Source organism: Indicator indicator, chromosome 7 (assembly GCF_027791375.1).
Source record: "Indicator indicator isolate 239-I01 chromosome 7, UM_Iind_1.1, whole genome shotgun sequence".
Taxonomy (NCBI): Eukaryota; Metazoa; Chordata; class Aves; order Piciformes; family Indicatoridae; genus Indicator; species Indicator indicator.
In genome coordinates, this window is record NC_072016.1 from 28,226,897 (window position 1) to 28,247,456 (window position 20,560).

Here is a 20,560-nt window from a genome sequence, read left to right on the forward strand (position 1 = left end):
TTTGTTATTTTTCAAATTTTAATCAACCAGTATCATGCTCAGCCCAACATCTTCACCATGTCTATGTATGAAAGGCCTTTAAATGAAATGTGTTTCCAATTAAAAAATACCTGTGTCAATTTAATGCTATGCAAACATCTCAATCAACTTTTATAGCACATGATCTGTAGCCCATACTCAGCACATTACTCAATGTCACTATGTGCTGCAGGAATCCACTATCAGCATGATGTAGCCAAATTAACAGCTATAAAAGGAATGCAATCCATTTTTGCAGAAAATCATAAAGACCATCAATTGAGCAAGGCACAAAAAAAGACTTTAAATCCAATCAAATTTAGTAGTTTAATTTGTCCTCTGTTTTGGTAACTACAATAAATTTTCCTAAGATCTGCAAATAAGGAGAGAAATGTTCTGTTCATGACTGACTCCACAGTAACCAATTCATTTATGCAATAAAAAATAACATTCTCTTCTACAATAAAGACTAATTATTTAGGCATCTCATTCCTTCTGTTCCAGATCTGTTTGTCAGGAATGGTGAAACTCAAGAGTATGCAGAATTTAATCCTACATGGAAAAAATGTGTACCTACCTATTTCTACAACTCCAGCAGGCAAATGAGGCACAATCATGTTGTACTTTTCCTGCCACCTCCCAAAAAAACGTTTGAGCTTATGGGCCAACTTGAACAAAGCATGCCATACAGAATCATGGAATTATAGAATCACTAAGGGTGGAAAAGACCTTTCAGATCATCCAGTCCAACTGTAACCCAGCTACCATGACGACTAAACCATATCCTGAAGTGCCACATCTACAGCTTCTTGAACAGCTCCAAGGATGGCAACTCTACCACCTGCACGGGCAGCCTGTTCCAATGCCTCACCACTCTCTCAGTAAAGAAGTTTTTCCTAATATCCAATCTAAACCTCCCCTGGCACAACTTAAACCCATTTCCTCTCATCCTATTGCTAGTTACTTGGGAGAAGAGACCAACACCAGCCTCACTCCACCCTCCTTTCAGGTAGTTGTAGAGAGTAGTAAGATCTCCCCTTAGCCTTCTCTTCTCCAGACTAAACAACCCCAGCTCTCTCAGCCACTCCTCCAATGCCATGCCCTCCTAAGCCCTCACCAGCCTCATTGCTCTTATCTGGACATGCTCCAGGGCCTCAATGGAGGAAGGGCTCTCAGATAATACTCTAGCTGCAGCATCTCTGGAAATCTCTTCTTAGACATGAACCCTGCAAAATTAGAGAAGTAAAAAGTAAAAAAGCATTAAATCTTAGGTCTTGTTTATAAGTTAAAGTCAAGATTAGTACAGTCATAATGCTCAACTAACTGGCTAGGGCTGGGAGTCCTAACATTGCCTTCAGTGACAATGTAAAATTTTTCAATAGCTAGGGCTCTTTCCTCAGTGATTGGTAGGGTGACATCAGGAAACTATCACAGGTCACCAGTCATATTCCCAAACATATCAAACGTCCTAACGGTAGACTCCATTTCCATTGCAAAAGTGTGCTACTTATTGCCCAATCATTAACACTGAAAAAAATTAATTTGGAATTAAACAGGCTGACAACTATTTTAACATATATTGAAAGTATGCAGAATGTATTGTCAGCAGGAAGTGAGAGACTTTAAAAGGTACTAACTGAAGGCACACATACCCTGAGTATATCCTGCATATACTCACTGCAGCTTCTTTAAGATGTGTAAACCATAGTACTACTTCTCTATAAATGTGGTGAAAATTAACTACAGCTGTCACACAGTACATAAACCAGGTGCAAATCTACATCAGATACCCAGGACACCAAACCAGAACTGCAGTTGCAATTGTGCCTATACAGAATACTCAACATTTTTACCACATGCATTGAAAATGCAACCCAGGAAAAAATAAACCAAACACACAATTGTTACATCCTGCTGACAAATGGAGTTAAAAAAAATAAACTAACTGCATCATTATTTTTGTCAGGTTTTTAATACAAAGAAGCATAAGTGAATCCCAAAGTCATGAAAGAGTGCCTGAAGCCAAGCTGGATTTTCCTACCTTGCACCACCTCTCCCCCACTTAAGAGTTTATATTGCTTTTGCTTAATGAGGTGTGCAAATGCAGTTAACGATGTCCACTGCACTTAGACAACAAAGGTTGCTCATTACATGCTTGGTTTTTATTTTAAGCATTATTTATTAGCCAGAATTACAGCAGTCATTTGCAGGACCTAGAACTGGTGAGAATTACTTGAGCATTTGCAGGTAGCTATACAGGATGTAACTCAGGACTTAGACCTTCTACTTCACCCATGGTTTCTCAACACGCTCCACTACACTTTAAACTTACACCAAGAAGCCAGAGTGCACAGCACTTGAAGATTGCTATGACTTGGAGATTGCTATGATTACTATGCAAGAGGAACCAGGCACAGCAGCAGCTACGAAAGCAAAAGCTATTGCAGAGGGCACACAGTGCAGTGCAAAGCTAGCCAAGGCACCCTGACTTTGCTGTCGCACCTGCCTGGCTCAGGAAGGACTTCAACCTCACAGAGTGTTTCCCCCAGTCACATTGGCCTGAGGCCATGGGCTGAAAAAAAGCAAAAAACCGTCACACACACACAGATAGCCTGCAGGTAGACAGTACCTGTGCAGTGGGTTTCAGGGGCTCTCTTTTTACTGGCCTGTTCAGTGTTCAAGTGTTGCAATTCTTTCCCCCTCAGCTTCTCTTGTACCTCTTCTGTTATCCCTCTCCCATGGTTTTTCTTGCTCCCTGTTACTAGCTTTTCTCCTTGCTATATCCATTCCAAGTAGGAGGAAGCAGAGATGACATTACTGTCACATTATTCCTTTTCTTCACCAGGTCTACCTGTAGCAGGTACGACCACCCCCCACCAGACGGAAGGTCCTGACACACCTTGCACAAAGGGCTGAGGCTTGCTAGGAGCTGATAAAGATCAGCTTGACATCCCCACAACATTAGCTGGCACCTCCAGGCCCAGAAGTCCTTTTGTCACTTGGTGAACTGGGCCCTCCAACTAATTAGAAAGTTAACCACAGCCAAACTCAGACAGGGTGTAAGTGGAGTCCTATTAAGGAGTGTTGTAGTGTAGAGTTCTCTCCACATGAAGCAGCCTGGCAGTCAGATCTTCTCCCCTTAGAATGGGACCTCATCTAAGGAGTCCTCACCTGGCTTTGGTGAGTGGTTTGTGAGGGTATCCTGGGTACCTGTGGGGAGATTTTTTTTCTCTGAGTGTATGCATATTTTGGTTCATCTCTCCCTAGACAGTTTAACTGGTTATGCAGCAGGATATTCCCAGCTGCCACCCAAATCTGTAATTTTATTGTTGAAAGGAGAGCAGATTAATTACAATAAATCCACAGTTTTTAGGAGGCTGTTGCTGTTTTGTGGGTGCCTCTGCAATACTGCCTTGTTGAAAGCTCTACTACTAAACTATCCGCAGCATATTCAACCTACCAAACTGAAGCTGTGTAATGAAAGATGTTCCCACTACTGCCAGATTGCAAGTGACTCACCTAGAAACACTCACCTCTGGGGCTCTGTGAGCATGTCTCCAACTCCGATCAAAAACTATGAACTTGCACAACCAAGTCAGCATTTCTTTTCATGGTTTCAACAATCGTGTTTATTCCTTGGTTTAAAAGGTTTTGGTTCAACAGTTTTATAAAGAGATTTCACAAAATGTGCAATGTTTATAAACACAGCTCTTAGGTGCAGTGGTAGCAAGAATCTTTACTTTCGTCATAAAGTTTGCTTCAGTTATGAAATACAAGGTTGGTTTTGTCCCCCCTCTTCTCCCTCTCCCCAAACTGGCACTTCATTGTAAATTGAAAAAAAAATTTAAAACCACAGAAAGTTAATCTAAACATGATGTTATAAGCACCTTGACACAGTATCACATTCAAATAATAAGGCATTTTTTTGTTTTGTAGAGTCTGTGCAACTGGCAGAACCTGTAAAAGATGACTAAAATGCCAGACTTCTCCTGTAAGGAAAAGGCCTTCATTTTTGCTTCAAAGTTACAACCCCTTCACACCACCACCCCCCCTTTAAAAAAAAGAAAAGGTACAGCTGATAATACAGCAGAATATATCCCTTGGAGGATGAAAGGAAATTACAGTAGACAAAGGCTGAAAATACAGTGAATAGTATGCAAGTAAGATTGCTCTTTAAAATAAAAAAGAAGTAAAAGAAGAAAAAAGTAACTGAACAACAAGCAACAATGGAATTTCTCTAGTGAAAGAAGAATTTGGGGCTTCATAAATAAGTGGAAAATTACTAAAATACTTTGCTATATAATAGAAAAGAGCATAAAGTGTTTTTCAGTTGTCACCTAAGCTTTAGATGCAACTTTGTAGGAGTAAGCATTTGGAGGCAGCTTTGAGCTCTGATGGGCACAGGTATTCCAGCAGGGTAATGCTGCCAACAGCAGAAGAAATCCACCCAGCAAGACACAAAAGCCACTAAAATAGAATGCAGTATCATACTCCTGCGTCCAGTCATAAAACCAACCTGAGGGTGAAAAGAAGAGGGAAGCACATCAGTGAGTTCAGCGTGACACAGGACTGTAAGCTAAACAGCATGAAATAATCACACAACCCCCCAAAGCCCCCAAACCTAAAATTACAAAATGTTAGGGGCTGGAAGGGACCTCCTGAGATCATGGAGTCCAAACCCCCTGCCAAAGCAAGATCACCTAGAGCAGGCCGCACAGGAACACATCCAGGCAGGTTTTGAAAGTCTCCAGAGAAGACTCTATAACCTCTCTGTGCAGCCTGTTTTGATGCTCCGTCACCCTCACCATAAAGAAGTGTCACCTTGTGTTGAGGTGGAACCTCCAGTGTTCTACCTTGTACCCATTGTCCTTGTCTGTCACTGTGCACCCCCTAAAAGAGAGTGACACCTTCATCTTGACACCCATCCCTCAGACATTTATAGACATTGATAAGATCCCCTCTCAGCAAGAGCCTCAGGTCTCAGTCTTTCCTCAGAAGAGAGATGTTCAAGTCCTGAAATCATCCTCATAGCTCTCTGTTGAAGTCTCCCCAGTAGATCCCTATCTCTCTTTAACTGGAGAGCCCAAAACTGGACACAGTATTGCAGGTGTGGTCTCATCAGGGTCAAAGGCAGTTTGACCAGTTAAGACATGAAACGTGCTTTTCATCAAAGACAAAAGCAGAACACACTCAGCTTGGCAAGCTCAAGCAAAACAGGCTTTAATTCCTGTTGAAGATTTTGATCTTGTTTTTCCATTGTTGTTAGGAACAACTAGAACTATCTGTGTACAAATTAATTCTGGTCCTGACAAGTTCACATTGATTTTAAAGCCTCTACCTTGATCTTACCTACAATTGGTGGTCCAAAGCTATTTCCAAGTCCAGCAAAGAACATCAGTATCCCATATGCATGAGTCAGTTTCTCGATTCCCACAGTCTTTGTTGTGACATATGGAAAGATCGACCAGTTCCCAGTCAGAAACCCCAAAACTGCAGAAAGCATCGCTAGCGTCACGTAACTTTTGGCAAATGGAATTGCAAACAAGGCCATTCCTGTCATTAGTAAGGTAGTTACATATAGGTATAAAGTGTTCACCCACTTAAAATCTGCCAATATTCCTAAAGTAAGTTTCCCAACAGTAGTCATAATGCCTATAATGGAAATAAGAGGCATATGATAATCATCTTCATTTATGTTTGCACTTCTTGCTACATCTTCCATGAGCAGAGAAGGAGGAAATCCACCAATATCAAAGAGCAAGATAGCAACAAAGAGAGCTGAAAAGACTTTGTTCTTAAAAAGAACCGCAGTTTCCTCCCAGTAGTTCAAATAGAGCTGCCACTTCCTTTTGGCAAGTTGCTTGCAGAAGTTTTTCTGTTCTACAACTTTTTTTTTGTAAGTGTCTTTCTCATTTACATTTATTGAGCTTAATACATTCTTATTTAAAATGCTATCCTGTTTGCAATCAGGCACGTTGTTTGCACATTTTTCATCAAGGTAGCCCTTTTCAAGGATGCTTATATTTTCTTCTGCATTTTTTTCTTTTTCATGGTAAACCAAATACTGATCTGGGACTTTGTCTACACACGATTTTTCTGGTGGAGAGGAATCAGATGACTCCAATGGTCTCATTAGGCTGCCACATGCTAATATATTTAGAGACAGTGCCCCAACTATTAGTAGACAACCATCCAGTCCATATAGCTCAATAAGCTCTCTTTGCAATGCTGCATATATAAAAAGTCCAACACTTGAACCTGTAAAAGTAAAATAAGATCAGTTTACACTAAAGAACTGAAAACATTCTGTAACACTAACAAACTTTTACATTTCAGCAACTACAAATATACTGCCACAGGAACAGTAAGTCATTTGTGATCCCTCTCCCCAGTTTAATGAACTGCTAAGTTATCATCCCTCTTGAAGGTACAGTTTCTTTATTGAGTATCCACAAAATAAAAAGCCTTTCGAAATATCTGTACCATTTATGATGATTAACACCAGCAGATACTTTAGAAACAAGTAGTGTCAGTACTATAGCTGATGAAAAACATCACTGTCACACACACACCTAAAATGGTACCTGAAGGGATGCACATGAGTTAGCACAGTTAGAATTTCACACAACATTTTTCCCACTGTCCTCCTCGCTGCCACCTTTTTCCTTCCAAGGCAGTTCTTCCTCCTTCTCTTCTAAGGAACAGACTAAGGGTTCACCTAGAAACATCCCTTGACTGCTTAATGTTTTAAAAAAGGGGCCTCACATGGTGTGACTTTACTCCAAAGGCATTTCTGAAGCTCTGCAGAGCCAGACATGCGTTTGAGAAAATTTGCTAGTCAGAAGAAAAGACTGAAAAGTAAACAATTACTATGACCACAAGCATTTTATGTAATCCCACCAATTTAAAGAAAAAGCTCTTGGTTGAAGTGAGCATAGATCCACTGCAATCAATAGATGTCCCACTCACAAATACAGAGCAATGTTTTTTTAATTAATTTTAAAGACAAACCTTAAATGAAAATTATTTGCTGAAGACTCTCTCTAGGTTATATCAAAGCCATTTATATGCTTCAGTGCTCATCACAGGAAAAAATAATTATAAAGCTCAGACTTATTTTGTTTCTTGGGGTCTAAAATTAACCAAGACTCAGTAAAAACAGGCCTTAAGGCAAACCACCTGGAATCCCAACAAAAGCCACTGAAAATGACTGCAAGGAATGTTTCTGTAGAAGCTTCCCTTTACTCCACTGGTGTGGGTCTGGCACTAGCATCTCACAACAATGACTGTATTGACCTGGCCTCTCGTCACTAACAGCTACTCAAGGAAACAGATCAGAGGAGAGACTCCATACATCACAAAAAGCAAGGCAAGAAACAGCCTTCTTTAGCAATTCCTACTTGGTACATTAATTCAGCAACTCTTATTGATATAAAGGACAATGTCACACAACCTAAAGACTCTGGGAGAAGATGAGAAAGAGACTGCTCAGCATCCTTCAAAGAATTTTACTTGTATTATCAGAGGTTTCCTTTTCTAGGATGCCTTAAACATGCATGGACAAAAAGCTGTGATGAACTTTTGGAGGATTTCAGAATTTAGTCTTCTTTTAGATTGGGAAGGAAAAAAAAACATTAAAACTGTAAACCCAAACTTCAACTACTGCTTTAAAGGTACAGCTAATGTGAAGTTGTGGTAATCCTGCATTTATATCCTGCATCTTAAATTCTGTTCTCACCTCTGATCTTGCGTTAAGTAAGAAGAGGGAGAAGAGAGCACTATGAAAATTTTTCTCTCTTATTACCCATGGCATGCAGCTCAGGCAGCTCATGAATCTTCTTTCTGGAACAGGTAGCCCAGGGAGGTCATGAATGCTCCCTCCCTGAAGGTATTCAAGGCTAGGTTGGATGAGGCCTTAACAACCTGGCTTAGTGGAAGGTGACCCTATCCATGGCAGGAGGGTTAGAACTAGATTGTCTTCAAGAACTAGATTATCAAGGTCCCTTCCAACCTAAACCATTCTATGAATCTACAAATGTCCCTTTCTCATCTCTATGAATAATCTGTACCATACACCTGCAAGTGTAGTTGCTATTTCACATGAAGCTTGATTTAAACTTTTCATTGCTAGTGATGTTTTTACTTAAGAAGCACTTCAAGAAGTAACTGAGCAAAATAATTTCTCAGGTTTATTGCCAGGATAAAGACAATCAGATTAGATTATCAGATTAGAAAAGTTAGAGAGAATGACAAAGTCCTACCTGTTGAGATGAGACCAAGGGCAAGGCCTCTGCGTTTGTCAAAATACTGGCAAGTGATGGTAACTGTTGCCGTATACAAAAGGCCACATCCAAGCCCTTGAGAAAAAAAACAGACAGAAGTAAAGCATGCAGCATCCTCTGGGAAACGAATGCCTTGTTTTATTCCCCAGATAACACAGTAGTGTACACTAGGCACAGAGGTACCTAGCTCCTAGCTTAGCACCAGCCACATCCTTGGGCTGCCTGTGCTGTCCCCCTTTCCCATGACCATCCCTGGCTGCACAACCTGTGTGGAGCAGGCTGGGGTTTGCGGAGTTCACCATCTCAAGCTCCATGCTACATGGAAGGAATTAACATGGCTTTCAGTCCAGGGGCTGGCCCCAGAAAGCAACAGAACTGCATCCTCATGGCACTGTGCCCAAGCCAGCACTGCTGGGTCCCTGCTGGCCAGTGAGGTATTCAGACTCCTGACACAGTTAATTTGATAAACCACCCACAACAGCCCTCTGCAGCACAGAGGGGCAGATCGCAACCTGCAAGGAGAAGAGCACTCTCATGCTTCCAGCACAGCATTTTAGGCTTTCCAGTGGTCTCTAATCTATCAGATTACAATGAGTACATAATGAAGTTGCAGAAGAGATGTTATTCCTTTAGAAGTGGCACTTCACACCTGCAGAGACCTGCTTGATTCCACCCCTCAGGTAAAACCTCAGCTTCTCTGTCTCTAACAATTGTGTCAACAGAGGACAAACTGTTTTCAAAGCCTGAGGAACAGATGCATTGCTTTTATCTTTCACTACATGGTAACAGCTTGCTTGAGTGATATCCCTCCTTGCCTCAAACTACAATGTTCCTTGATATATCAAATCCCAGACTACCATTGCCTCAGTGAATCAGTTTCCCATTTCAGATTCATAAGCAAAGACTCAAAACAACAAATATTAAATCTCTATACAAAAGGAACTTACTGTTCCAATGAGCTCTTTTTGATGAGGAATTAATTAATTACATGTACCACAGGTGCCAATAGGTACGTCTTCATTTAGTATAAAGGCAGACGGGGTTGCGCCAGAGCGCCGCAAAGTACGGAAACCGAAAGCAAGGCACAACCCCGTGAAGTACCCAGTAAACCCGAGAGCAGAGCCCAATCCCAAGCAAAGAGCAGCTAACTTACCCTAAGCACCCTATAAGAAACACGGCGGTACCGAAGATCGCGAAATGGCGGAGCTGGCCTTCTCCCATCCAGGCAGGCGTCCCCACGAGCCCAAGTCTGGTCTTGTTGGATCAGAGAAGCGGCAGCAGCCCAGTAGCGATCTTCACGCTTTTTAAGGGTCCCGCGTCCTGTGCCGTCGTGCCCGGACAGGCACAGGAGGCTGGGTCTCGGAGCCAAAGCCCCACCCATATTTCGCAATCGTGTTATGTAACTTCTCACCCTACTGCTCATGCGTGCAGCCCGCTCAGGGGGTCGCACGCCACCTGCCCAGCTATGGCCTTCCTCGTCTTCATCTTCCTCAGGTCCATTAGTGGTCAAACGAGAGCTTGAAGGTCGTTTTTGGTCAGCTCAGGATGTCAACACATTCAATACATTCCCGTCCCCTGCTCAGTCCCATAAACAAAGGGGCCTACAGACACTTGTTATTAACTCTCCCCTGCTACACTTACCAACAACAATTCCATATGAAATATAAAGAAAGTATATGTTAGGTGCAAAACTGCTCATCATGAGGCCCCCAGCCACCATAAAGCCACTGAAGATTGCTACTGGTCTTGCTCCAAAAGATGATACACATATACTGCAGACAGGACCTAAAGGAAAAGAAGGAAAAACGTTCCTAATAAATACCAGCACCATGAAGAACTCCTAAGAAATATCAGTCTATGGAAATATTTCTTACAACATATTCTTATTTAAATACATGGTGATAGTAAACAAAAATTCAGAATATTAATTTTTACAGGATTCTTTAAAAGATTTGGTTATAATAACAATCATGGTAAGAATGCCCCCTGGTGCATACAGAGAGGCAATATCCAGATAAAGACAAACATTACTCTTCCCTAATTTTCTAGTGAATTAAACACCTGCTAGTCAGTATTTTACCAAATAACTCTTTCCTAGCTATCTTGGTTTCTACTGTTAAACTACATAAAACAAAAGGCATTCACTGATAGTGTCCAGAGCAATGTTCATGAAGGTTGGGAAAGGTTTCTCCATCTGGACACCTGATCTAGGTGTACTTGTGTTAGCAGGGGGGATTGGATTAGATGATCTTCTAACCCCATACCATTCTATGATTCTCTTTATCCCCCAGTATTTCTTGGTTGGTTAGCTCTTCAAAACAAGAATAAAGTGCAGGCAACATTTGTACTGTGCCTCTCTACTTGGCCAGTTCTGCTCTCACAAAGTTGTAGAATGTTTATTTTCAGCTGTGTGACCTAGAATACACCTTTTAGTCTGAAGTTGCATGCAAGCTCTGTGCCCTGCACAAAAAAGCAATCAGCAAGGGACTTGGGCTTGCAAAAGACAGTATCTCACCTGAAAGATCCCCAAGCCCCAAGATCCTAAACTCAGCAATTCTGAGATTAGAAGCTAGATACACAGATGAATGACATGATTTAAAAAACAACAAAAGAAACAACCCTCACCACCTTTTTATCTCATTTGCAGCAATACAAACATCCTCCATGGTCAACACAATCTGCAAAACCAGTAACTCCACAGTCTGCCATCTGTTAAGGTTGGTCCTTCATGACACACATAACAGAGTGCCAGCAGATGGGAGGTTAGCCCAGAAAGGTGATACAAGGTGAACAGCATTTGGAGCTGAGGACAGTGCTTGCCTAGGTTTGCAGACAGGAGCTAGCAGCTGGGAATGTAGGCAAGGTTTTTGTGTGGTTACTGGACTCGGGACAAGCAGTTCTGGCAGGCAGGGGCACAGATTTGTTAGTAGGTGAAATGATCCTGAAAGGCCAAGCAGGTCAGAACTTTTCCCCTACGTAAGAGCTATCTGTCTAGGGAAGGTAAAAGGAAGCAAGTCTGAATTGAGGCTTACCCAGGCAAAGAGGCAGAGTTAAAGAAGAATCAAGAAAAAGCTTCTGGGAAGTAGGGTTCATTTGTATTTTGGAAACGATGAAAAAGGAAGACACAAGTGCTTGCTGATTCTCAGGAGTCAGCACGCTGTGGGAATGAAAGCTGGCCAGAAGAACTTGGGCAGAGTAACTTGTCGAGAACAAAAGCTGAGAGTGTTAGATTGTTGCTGATTCTTAGAATTAATTACTAGAGCTGGCAAATTAAGATTGGTATGCTTCCTAAAACCACAGGATTTAAAAATAAACAAAGGATTGAATCTGTATTATATAAAAAATTCTTCTACACTAAAAGAACACGAGGTAGTGGTAACATAATTCAATTAAGCAGAGGAATTTGCACATTTTCTATTCTTTATTTTTGACCCACTACCTTGCTAAAATAAACAGTGTTTCCCTTACACCTGCTCTCTCAACACAGCTGCTTTCAGAAGGTCTCTGTCCACCGCTGGGTGGTGGTACTGGTACAGACTGCATTGATCACTACTAGGGTATCAGAGATCAATCTGGACCTTCTGACCCCAAGCCAGAACAAGAGAGTCACAGAGCTGAAAAAAGTCTTCATAATCTGACAAAGACACTCTGCTCTGGAACACCATCAAAAGCGTCTCTTGACAGGGTCCAAGGGGATGGTCTTGAAGATTCTCCCAATTACAAAAAAGAAAAAAAATCCCAAAGGAGAACAGAATGTACAAAGAGATCTTTTTGCTCTGACATGGAAAACAACCTGCCCAGAACTGAGAACCTGCTCCAATAAGATCAGAATTAATGTGTCATCCCACACAGCAAGAGATCTGGCAGCTCAGCAATGGCCCTGTTCATAAGAAGGAGAACCACTGTAAGTATTAAAATACTTATTATACGTCTCCTGAATGAGCAGAAAAACATCTCCATCTTCCCCATCACACTAGGGCCTACTTTCATACTCCCTTGATTGTGCAACTAGAAAACAAAAGTCTCAGAGGAAAACCTCTATGACAGCCAGCACCTTTGTTCTTTTCCCTGCCTCCTCTCATTACTTTTCTTTCTCTGCTTCCCAAAGAGCTGGCACTTTTTTCCCCACCAGGCACAGTACCTTTGGTTATTACCATGGTATCTGTGCACAGGAGTTCACTGTACACAAACATGTTATTCTCTCCGAGTAATTCAAGCACAATGGGTTGAAGGCAGTTAATTCTAGTCCAACTTTCCCAGAGTGGGACTGAAACTTGTTCAGTGAACTCCTGCCCTGTGGATCTTGTTCAACGTGGACATTCTGAAGAATGTAGGAATCTACATACAACCACAGAGGAAACAGTTCTTCAGGCAGCATAAGGGTTTTCAGAAAAATCCTTCCACTGCTAATGTATTTCTCACCATAACATGAACATCTTAAAAGCAAAATCCCAGTGGTAATCTTCAATAGTAAGTATGGAAAATGTCTTTTAAGCCAGCATTTCATTCAATTTACCAAGCAACTCCAGGGATTAGCATTGGTGTAAGAATAGTATTTGAAGACATTGATAAATATTTGCCTCTTATACAAATAAAACCCTTGGGGCGTTTTTCCTTTTAAAACTAGACCAGATTCTATCAAAAGAAGACACCAGCCCAGTCTATAAGAATGGCAGTAACCCTGGGAAAAGAGGTCTAGAAGCCAGCACATGGACAACCACGGCTCATCAGAGAGTAAGACAATTATCAAGTTCTGCAGAGGAGCAGTCAAGAAGATCCCTAGACAAAAGGGGAAGAAGCAGCAGAAAGACAATGGGCTCTCGTGGTAGATCTTCATGCAGAGAGACCAAGGACGAATAATTCCTAGGAGGAATCATTTATACATAGATATTTTCATTGCCTTTACTCTTAGTGAGACCCAGAGGTGATAGTGCTTCCTGAGATGTCAGAACAAGCCATATGCAGCTCACACTGGAACTTTGGAATTACTGTGACCTTTTGACCTACAAAAGTTGTTTTATTCAACAGAGAGCAAGAGCCAACACTCTATTCCTTCTTCTCATCTATTTTGACTTCAGCAAGGCTTTTGATACCAGCTCCCAAAACAACCTTCTAGGCAAACTCAAGAAAGTGGGTTAGATGATTGGACTGTGAGGTGGGTTGGTAATTGGCTCAACAACAGCTCAGAGTTGGAAACAGCAGTGCAGAGTCCAGTTGGAAACCAGTGGCCAGTGGTGTTCCCCCCAGGATCAGTCCTGGGTCCAGTTTTGTTAAGTATCTTCATCAGTGACCTGGATGAGGGGACTGAGTGCACCTTCAGCAAGTTGCTGATGACACGAAACTGGGAGAGGTGTCTGACACCCCATCAAGCTGTGTTGCCATTCAATGAGACCTGGATAGGCTGTAGAGCTGGGTGAAGGCAAACATCACGAAGTTCAATAACAACAAGTACAGAGTCCTGCCTCTGGGGAGGAGTAACAGCAGGCACCAGTACAAGCTAAGGGTCATCCTGTTGGCAAGCAGCTCTATGGAGAAAGACCTTGGACAACAAGCACACCATGGGACAGCAATGTCCCATTTTGGCCAAGGGGGCCAATGGCATCCTGGGGTGCATCAAGAAAAGTGTGTCCAGCAGGTCTAGGGAGGTTCTCCTCCTCCTCTACTCTACCCTGGTGAGACCACACCTGGAATACTGTGTCCAGTTTTGGGCTCCCCAATTCAAGAGAGACAGGGATCTGCTGAAGAGAGTCCAACAGAGACCTATGAGGATGATTGCAGGACTTGAACATCTCTCCTGTGAAGAAAGACTGAGAGACTTGGGACGGTTCAGTCTGGAAAAGAAAAGGCTGAGAGGGGATCTTATCAATGTCTATAAATGTCTGAGGGGTGGCTGTCAAGATGAAGGTGCCAGTGGTGTCTTTTTGGTGGTGTCCAGTGATAGGACAAGAACAATGGGTACAGGCAAGAATAAAGGAGGTTCCACCTCAACATGAGGAGACACTTCTTTATAGTGAGGGTGACAGAGCCCTGGAACAGGCTGCCCAGGGAGGTTGTGGAGTCTCCTTCTCTGGAGACTTTCAAAGCCTGGATGTATTCCTGTGTGACCTGCCCTACATGATCCTGCTTTGGCAGAGGTGTTGGACTCCATGATCTCTGGAGGTGCCTTCCAACTCCTAACATTCTGTGATTCTGTGATTCCTCAATCTTCTCACATGAAAAGTTCTGCAAACTAAAACTCCCTTTCTCCACTCACGCATCTTTCTCCTTCACAGACACAGGAAAGCTTTTGCTAAACAAATAATACTGGACAACTGAGCTGATTTCCTTATCTCTTGAATTAACCTGACCCACCTTACTTGTCTGTATCTGTTCAAGCCTGTTGAAACTGTAGAGTAGAAGGAATACTCATGGACTGTACATAAAGTAGACTGGACAGAACATACTAATTGATAAAACCTAGTCATAATAAATATAATATTCTCTGAATGTCTATACTTTGGATAACAATATAGATCAGAAAAAGCCTTTTTACACTGGAGAGCAACCCACTCCCAACTTGAAAAGACTGCTCCTCTCTGATAAAGTTACTAAATTAATTGTTTCTCTTTGGAGGACTCTTTGGACAGTCTCTCCCCTTCTCATAAACGATGTATAGCTTCCATACTTTACAGAGGGGGGTTATTTATGCATGACATTTTTGTCCAAAAATGTGTAGATGCTGCAAGCAAAGGTTTTTAATAGAGTTGTAATATGATTGCTTGAAAACACAAAATTAAACTTTTTAAACATTTAACACCCAATTAATTATTCAAGATAAGTCTTTCAAGGCAGATGTTTCCTTTTGTTCTTTTTCCTTTAGTAAAAGGGAATGGGAGGCATTGCTGGTGTCTCTTGCTAAGCCAAATACAGTGAACTCAACTTCTACTATAAACAGCTGTGGTGCCAATTACAGGCGCCAAGGTCTTTTGTCTGTTTTGGTTTTAACAAGTGTAACATGGATCAAATTTAATTTCAAGCTTCAAAAGGATGTAAAATTAAGAACACTTGGTGCAGGAGAAACACATGATCTTCTACAATGTAATAAAAATATCTTCCTCTGACCTCTGTCAGGAAAACATGCTAAGCTCTTTCCATCGGAAGACCTCTGAGGATAGGCTGAGGGAGCTGGGGTTTTTCAGCCTAGAGAAGATGCTTGGTGGACCTTAGAGATGCCTTCAAATACCTGAAGGGATCCTACAGAAAGGCTGGAGAGGGACTTTTCAGAAGGGTGTCTAGCAACAGGACAAGGGGGAATGGTTTGGAGCTGAGGGAGAGCAGGCTTAGAGTGGATCTTAGGAAGAAGTATGAGGGTGGTGAGACTCTGGAATAGGCTGCCTAGGGAGGCTGTGGATGTGTGCTTGCTGGGGGTGTTCAAGGCCAAGTTGGATGAGGCCTTGAGCAGCAGAATCTAATGGAGAGGCATCCCTGCCCATGGCAGGGAGGTTGAAGTAGATGATCTCTAAGGTGCCTTCCACCCTTAGCCATTCTAGGATTCTATGATTTCTTCCTATACAAGAAGCCCTACATCATCCACAGAGCCATGTGTTGCATCTACAACAGGCTGCTCAGCATTATGATACCTAACACCGTAGAAGTGGTCTCATCACTGACCTGTACAATAACACTGAGGCTTTTCTTTCACTGTTTTAGGCACATTTCTTCCAATACACTCTAAGGTCACATCACAGAAAGTTCTAACTCAAGTTAGGCAGAGATCAAACAGGTCCCTGCCCCATTCCCTCTTTCAGCTGATGAGCGGAACCATCCAGCTCTGGGCTGAGCCTAGGCCTTAGCAACGCCGTCTGTGCCATGAGCAAGAGGGCAGAAATCGAACACCAGGTGGCTAGGAAGCTCATCGCAATAAACAAGGCTCTGTACTGGGTTTCTATGTCTCAAGTCTAAGTTTAGCTCTCAGGCAACTCAGAAGTAAACACTGTAGAAAGGACACCAATACAGCAAATGTGAAAGGACTCACCAGCATCAGCTACTTAAAAAAAAAAACCATTTTTAAGAGTACAGAGGAAAACAGAGAAGACACAAAGAATCTTTTTCTGTCTCAGGTGGCATAAACAGAAGGGCATTTTCTTCTTTTTAGTGAAATTACAGTAGTCATACAGCAAAGTTACTGGACCTACTTTCCACTGTTACAAAGGGTAGCTAATGTCATTCCTAGTGCTATCAATGACAAAAGTCTTCCTTAAGAAAACAGACATTAGCTTATGTCCTGTATGTAGCTGCAAATCTATCACAACTGCCACTCTTTTTTCCTGTCTGGCATCTAGAGCTTCAGAAAGGTGATTTTATTTAGAGAGAGGTCACTGAACAGTCCTGAGGGCTCTCCCGAAGAGTCTTAATTAAAGGAGCAGAAGTCACTTGTATCAATTGCCATAAGATTGCATCAAGGTACAGGCTTAATGAAAAAATAGAAATAATTTGTCTGCAGTCTCTAGACACACCACATAATTAAGGGGCACCTCAAAATACACCACTTAAAGCTAACATTATTCATCAGCTGAAAACTAAAACAAAGCACCTTGTATTGTACCATTTCACACTTCTAAGCAGATAATTAAGTACTGACAAATGTAGTAAGAGTTGGGGGATGCTCTAACCAAACATGTTGGGGTTGTTCAGCCTGGAGAAGAGAAGGCTGTGGGGAGACCTAATAGTGGCCATCCAGTACCCGAATGGGGCCTACAAAATGGCTGCAGAGGGACTGTTTACACAGGCCTGGGGTGATAAGACATGGGGCAATGGTTTGAAACTAGAGGAGATTTAGATTGGATGTTAGGAACAAGGTCTTTCCCATGAGGGTGGTTGAACCCTGGAACAGGTTGCCCTGGGAGGTGGTTGAGGCCTCAGCCCTGGAGATATTCAAGGTCAGGCTGGACAAGGCTATGAGCAGCCTGATCTAGTCAAGGATGTCCCTGATGACTGGAGGGGTGTTGGACTAGCTGATCTTTGGAAGGCCCTTCCAACCCAAACCATTCTATGACTCTTATGTTCTAAACCAAATAACAATGTATTTTCTGCATGCAAAGAGGATTGCTTTAAGAGCACCAATACTTGAAAAAACATATTTGGAAAACTAAGTAAGAGACTGGAAAGCAAAGGAGGAGAAAGGAAAGAACAACAAATACTAGAAGAGTCAAGTTGACAACAGTAAAAAGCAGGGGGACTACCTTTGAGGTACAGCTGTCCTGTTACTAGCATTCACACATGCAGTATTGCATGAAATCAGCTTGGTTGGGGAGATTATTATTAAGTTACTAAGTCACAGACAATACCTTTTCACATGCATGAAAATATGCTAATTTAGAATTTTAACCCAATCACCTACTTAGCATAGGCTACAAAACACAATGCCCCACCTGGGAATATATAATTTGTTTTCAGTTAGCTCAGATAACATCAAAGCAATTAAGAGGCCCTCACTATGCTTTTCTTTAAAGGTATTAAAAATAGGAATGATTATGAAGGTTTCAGACCTCAAGCTGAAAAATCAAAATTACACTGGCAGACAATGTTCCTCCTAATCTATCAAAAGTTCAAGCAATTTAATCATTCCACAGCAAAATCAATTACAGTAGCAGCTTTTATTTGTATTATTCAGTCACAGAAGTTTGTTTGCTATAAAGCACACTACTAACAATTGTTCACAGTGGCAAGGCAGAAGGCCACTAAGAAATCTGGAAACTAGCATGGTGCTGACATACAAGGAGCTGAAGCTCTTGTCAGAGGAGTGAGCCAAAGACTTCTGGTTTCCAGAGGGAGGGCTTTTCTTCACCTCTTGTGTTGGAATTCCCTTCTGCCTAGTTTTTCTTCAGAAATAATCTTGGTTATGCTTCTTTTCTCCCCACTTCATTCTCTCACTTAAGTTTATTTTGGTCTAGACCCATTAATAATAGGAGTTAACGCCCTTACAATGGGAAAATAAAGTATGGTGGCAAAGCAGTCTTGAGTCCTTTGCCCACTTACACCCTGTGACTGAATACACTCTTCTGGTTAATGATCACCTGCCTTTGCCCATTTCTGTTCTACCTGGAGATATAAAGTCCTAACACAAGTGTGGCACCAGCATCTGGCCAGTTACAGCACCATACAAAGCAGTGGGCTTTATTCAGGTCTGTACCGCTATTGAACAAAAACTTTCTTTTAAGGAGAGGTTCCCTCAAAATCACGATCTGCACTTTGTCCTTTAAGCTAAGTAACTGCTGATGCCCATAGCAATCGCTCTGCCTGCAGGCAGCGTTTTCTAGATACAGCAAAAAGTTAATCATTCTTATGGTGAATCTTTGAAAAGCAGAAGTTTGTGATATTAACCAGTACAATACCCATGCTTGATATTAAAACAACAAAATGCAGACTTCAAAGGGGTGTCTTAGTTCCCTAAAACCCTGCTGGTACTCTCCAAATGACAATGTTTTACTAAAGAAGGGCTTCCCCTAAGCTTATTTTATTTAACATCATTGTTACCCACAACTTTCCATGTTTCAAAAGGAGTTTTCCACAAACAGTGGAAAAGAGCCCTCAGCCACCCTAAGTAGTGGGTTTACTTCTGGAGCTTAAAAATGCGTAACTGGTTTATTGAAGCAGTTGAACCATTTCAGACTGAGTTTGCTCTGACTTAAAAGATACTAGTGCAAATATTAGTCATAAGGTCTCATTAAAAGTAAAATAAAATAAAATCCCATCAACAAAATCACTGTTCAGTTCCCCAGAGTTTTCAGGTTATTTTTCTAATTTATGCAAATACAGTAATTTTGAATTTCTAGGGGTAGTATTTTTATCACAGATTGGCTTAAGTTGAAAGGGACCTTAGAGATCACCTACTCCAACCTCCCTGCCATGGACAGGAACCTCTCAACTAGACTTGGCTGCTCAAGGCCTCATCCAGATTGGCCTTGAACACCCTTGAAAAAACTTGTGGATGCAAGGAGGCATCCACAACCTCTCTGGGCAACCTATTACAGAGTCTCACCAACCTTATGCTGAAGAACTTCTTCCTAAGATCCACTCTAAGCATACTTTACCTCAGCTTCAAACCATTTCCCCTTGTTCTGTTGCTAGACACCCTTATGAAAAGGTCCCTCTCCGCCTTCCTGTAGGATCCTTTCAGGAACTGGAAGGCAGCTTTAAGGTCCCCTCAGAGTTTTCTCTTCTCTAGGCTGAAGATCCCCAGCTCCCTCAGCCTATCCTCATAGCAGAGGTGTTCCAGCCCTTGGATCACCTTTGTGGTCCTCCTCTGGGCTTGCTCCAACAGCTCTGTGTCCTTCTTATGATGGGAACACCAGAACTGGACACAGTATCCAAGGTCTCACCAGAGTACAGTAAAGGGGCAGAATCACCTCTCTTGCCCTGCTGGCCACACTCCTCTTGATGCAGCCCAGGTCACAATTTGCCTTCTGGGCTGCATGAGCACTCTGCCAGCTCATGGTGAGCTTCTCAATTATCAATACACTCAAGTCTTTCTTCAGAGCTACTTTCAACACACTATGGATCCAGCCTGTATTTGCGCCTGGGTAATCCTACAACAAAAATGCAGCATCCTCATCATATTATTTGTCACTGTCTTTAATAGATTTCTAAAAGCGTACGCAGATAAAGGCTCTATTAGAAAGTAACGTTTCAGTTTCAGATAGATTACTTCTTCTACACTTACTGGCAAGCAATCCGATTCCATTTGCTAGTGATCCAACCCAAGCAGTCTTGCCTTTCCCTTCTCCAAATGCATCCAGCCATTCTAAATACAAGACTCCCACCGCCAGCGGTGATCCGTAACACAAGAACTGAGTGAAGAAGGAAACGACAACAATCACCCAGCCCCAGCCACCATCTGGTGGTTTCCGAAATACCATCTTGTCAGATGAGTACAGATGAACAGGCAGAACCTGTGTAAACAAAAAACAATCAGAAAACAGCATGAAAAGTGTGACTGACCTAGGTTCACAGAGTGGGCAGTACACATTCAGAGACTTATTTCAATCATCCTTCAAGAAGTATCTGCAGCACAGCATACAGGCAATGAAAATTAGCTACCATTTGGTACTTCTGCCTCTTCTGTGTAACACAGGAACAGCACACAAAGCATTAATAAATCACACATACACCAACACTGCGTTACAGGAAGGGGGAACAGTTCACTTTCTGAGTGTTAAATAGGCTTTGTGAAGACCTCGGGCATCGATACCACAGTTCAACAAGAGAACTCTATGCTGCTA

The 20,560-nt window shown here is 42.1% G+C and overlaps 1 protein-coding gene across 1 annotated transcript; it reads right to left on the reverse strand.

Annotated features, from left to right (window-relative positions):
• Window positions 1-4,355: 4,355 nt before the first annotated feature.
• On the reverse strand, window positions 4,356-20,197 carry SLC16A9 (solute carrier family 16 member 9). Its single transcript, XM_054382593.1, has 5 exons — window positions 20,002-20,197; window positions 9,942-10,085; window positions 8,280-8,375; window positions 5,368-6,276; window positions 4,356-4,534 (listed from the first exon to the last, which is right to left on the reverse strand). Exons 1-5 carry the CDS (start codon window positions 20,195-20,197, stop codon window positions 4,356-4,358), a joined length of 1,524 nt encoding a protein of 507 aa, XP_054238568.1.
• Window positions 20,198-20,560: the final 363 nt, after the last annotated feature.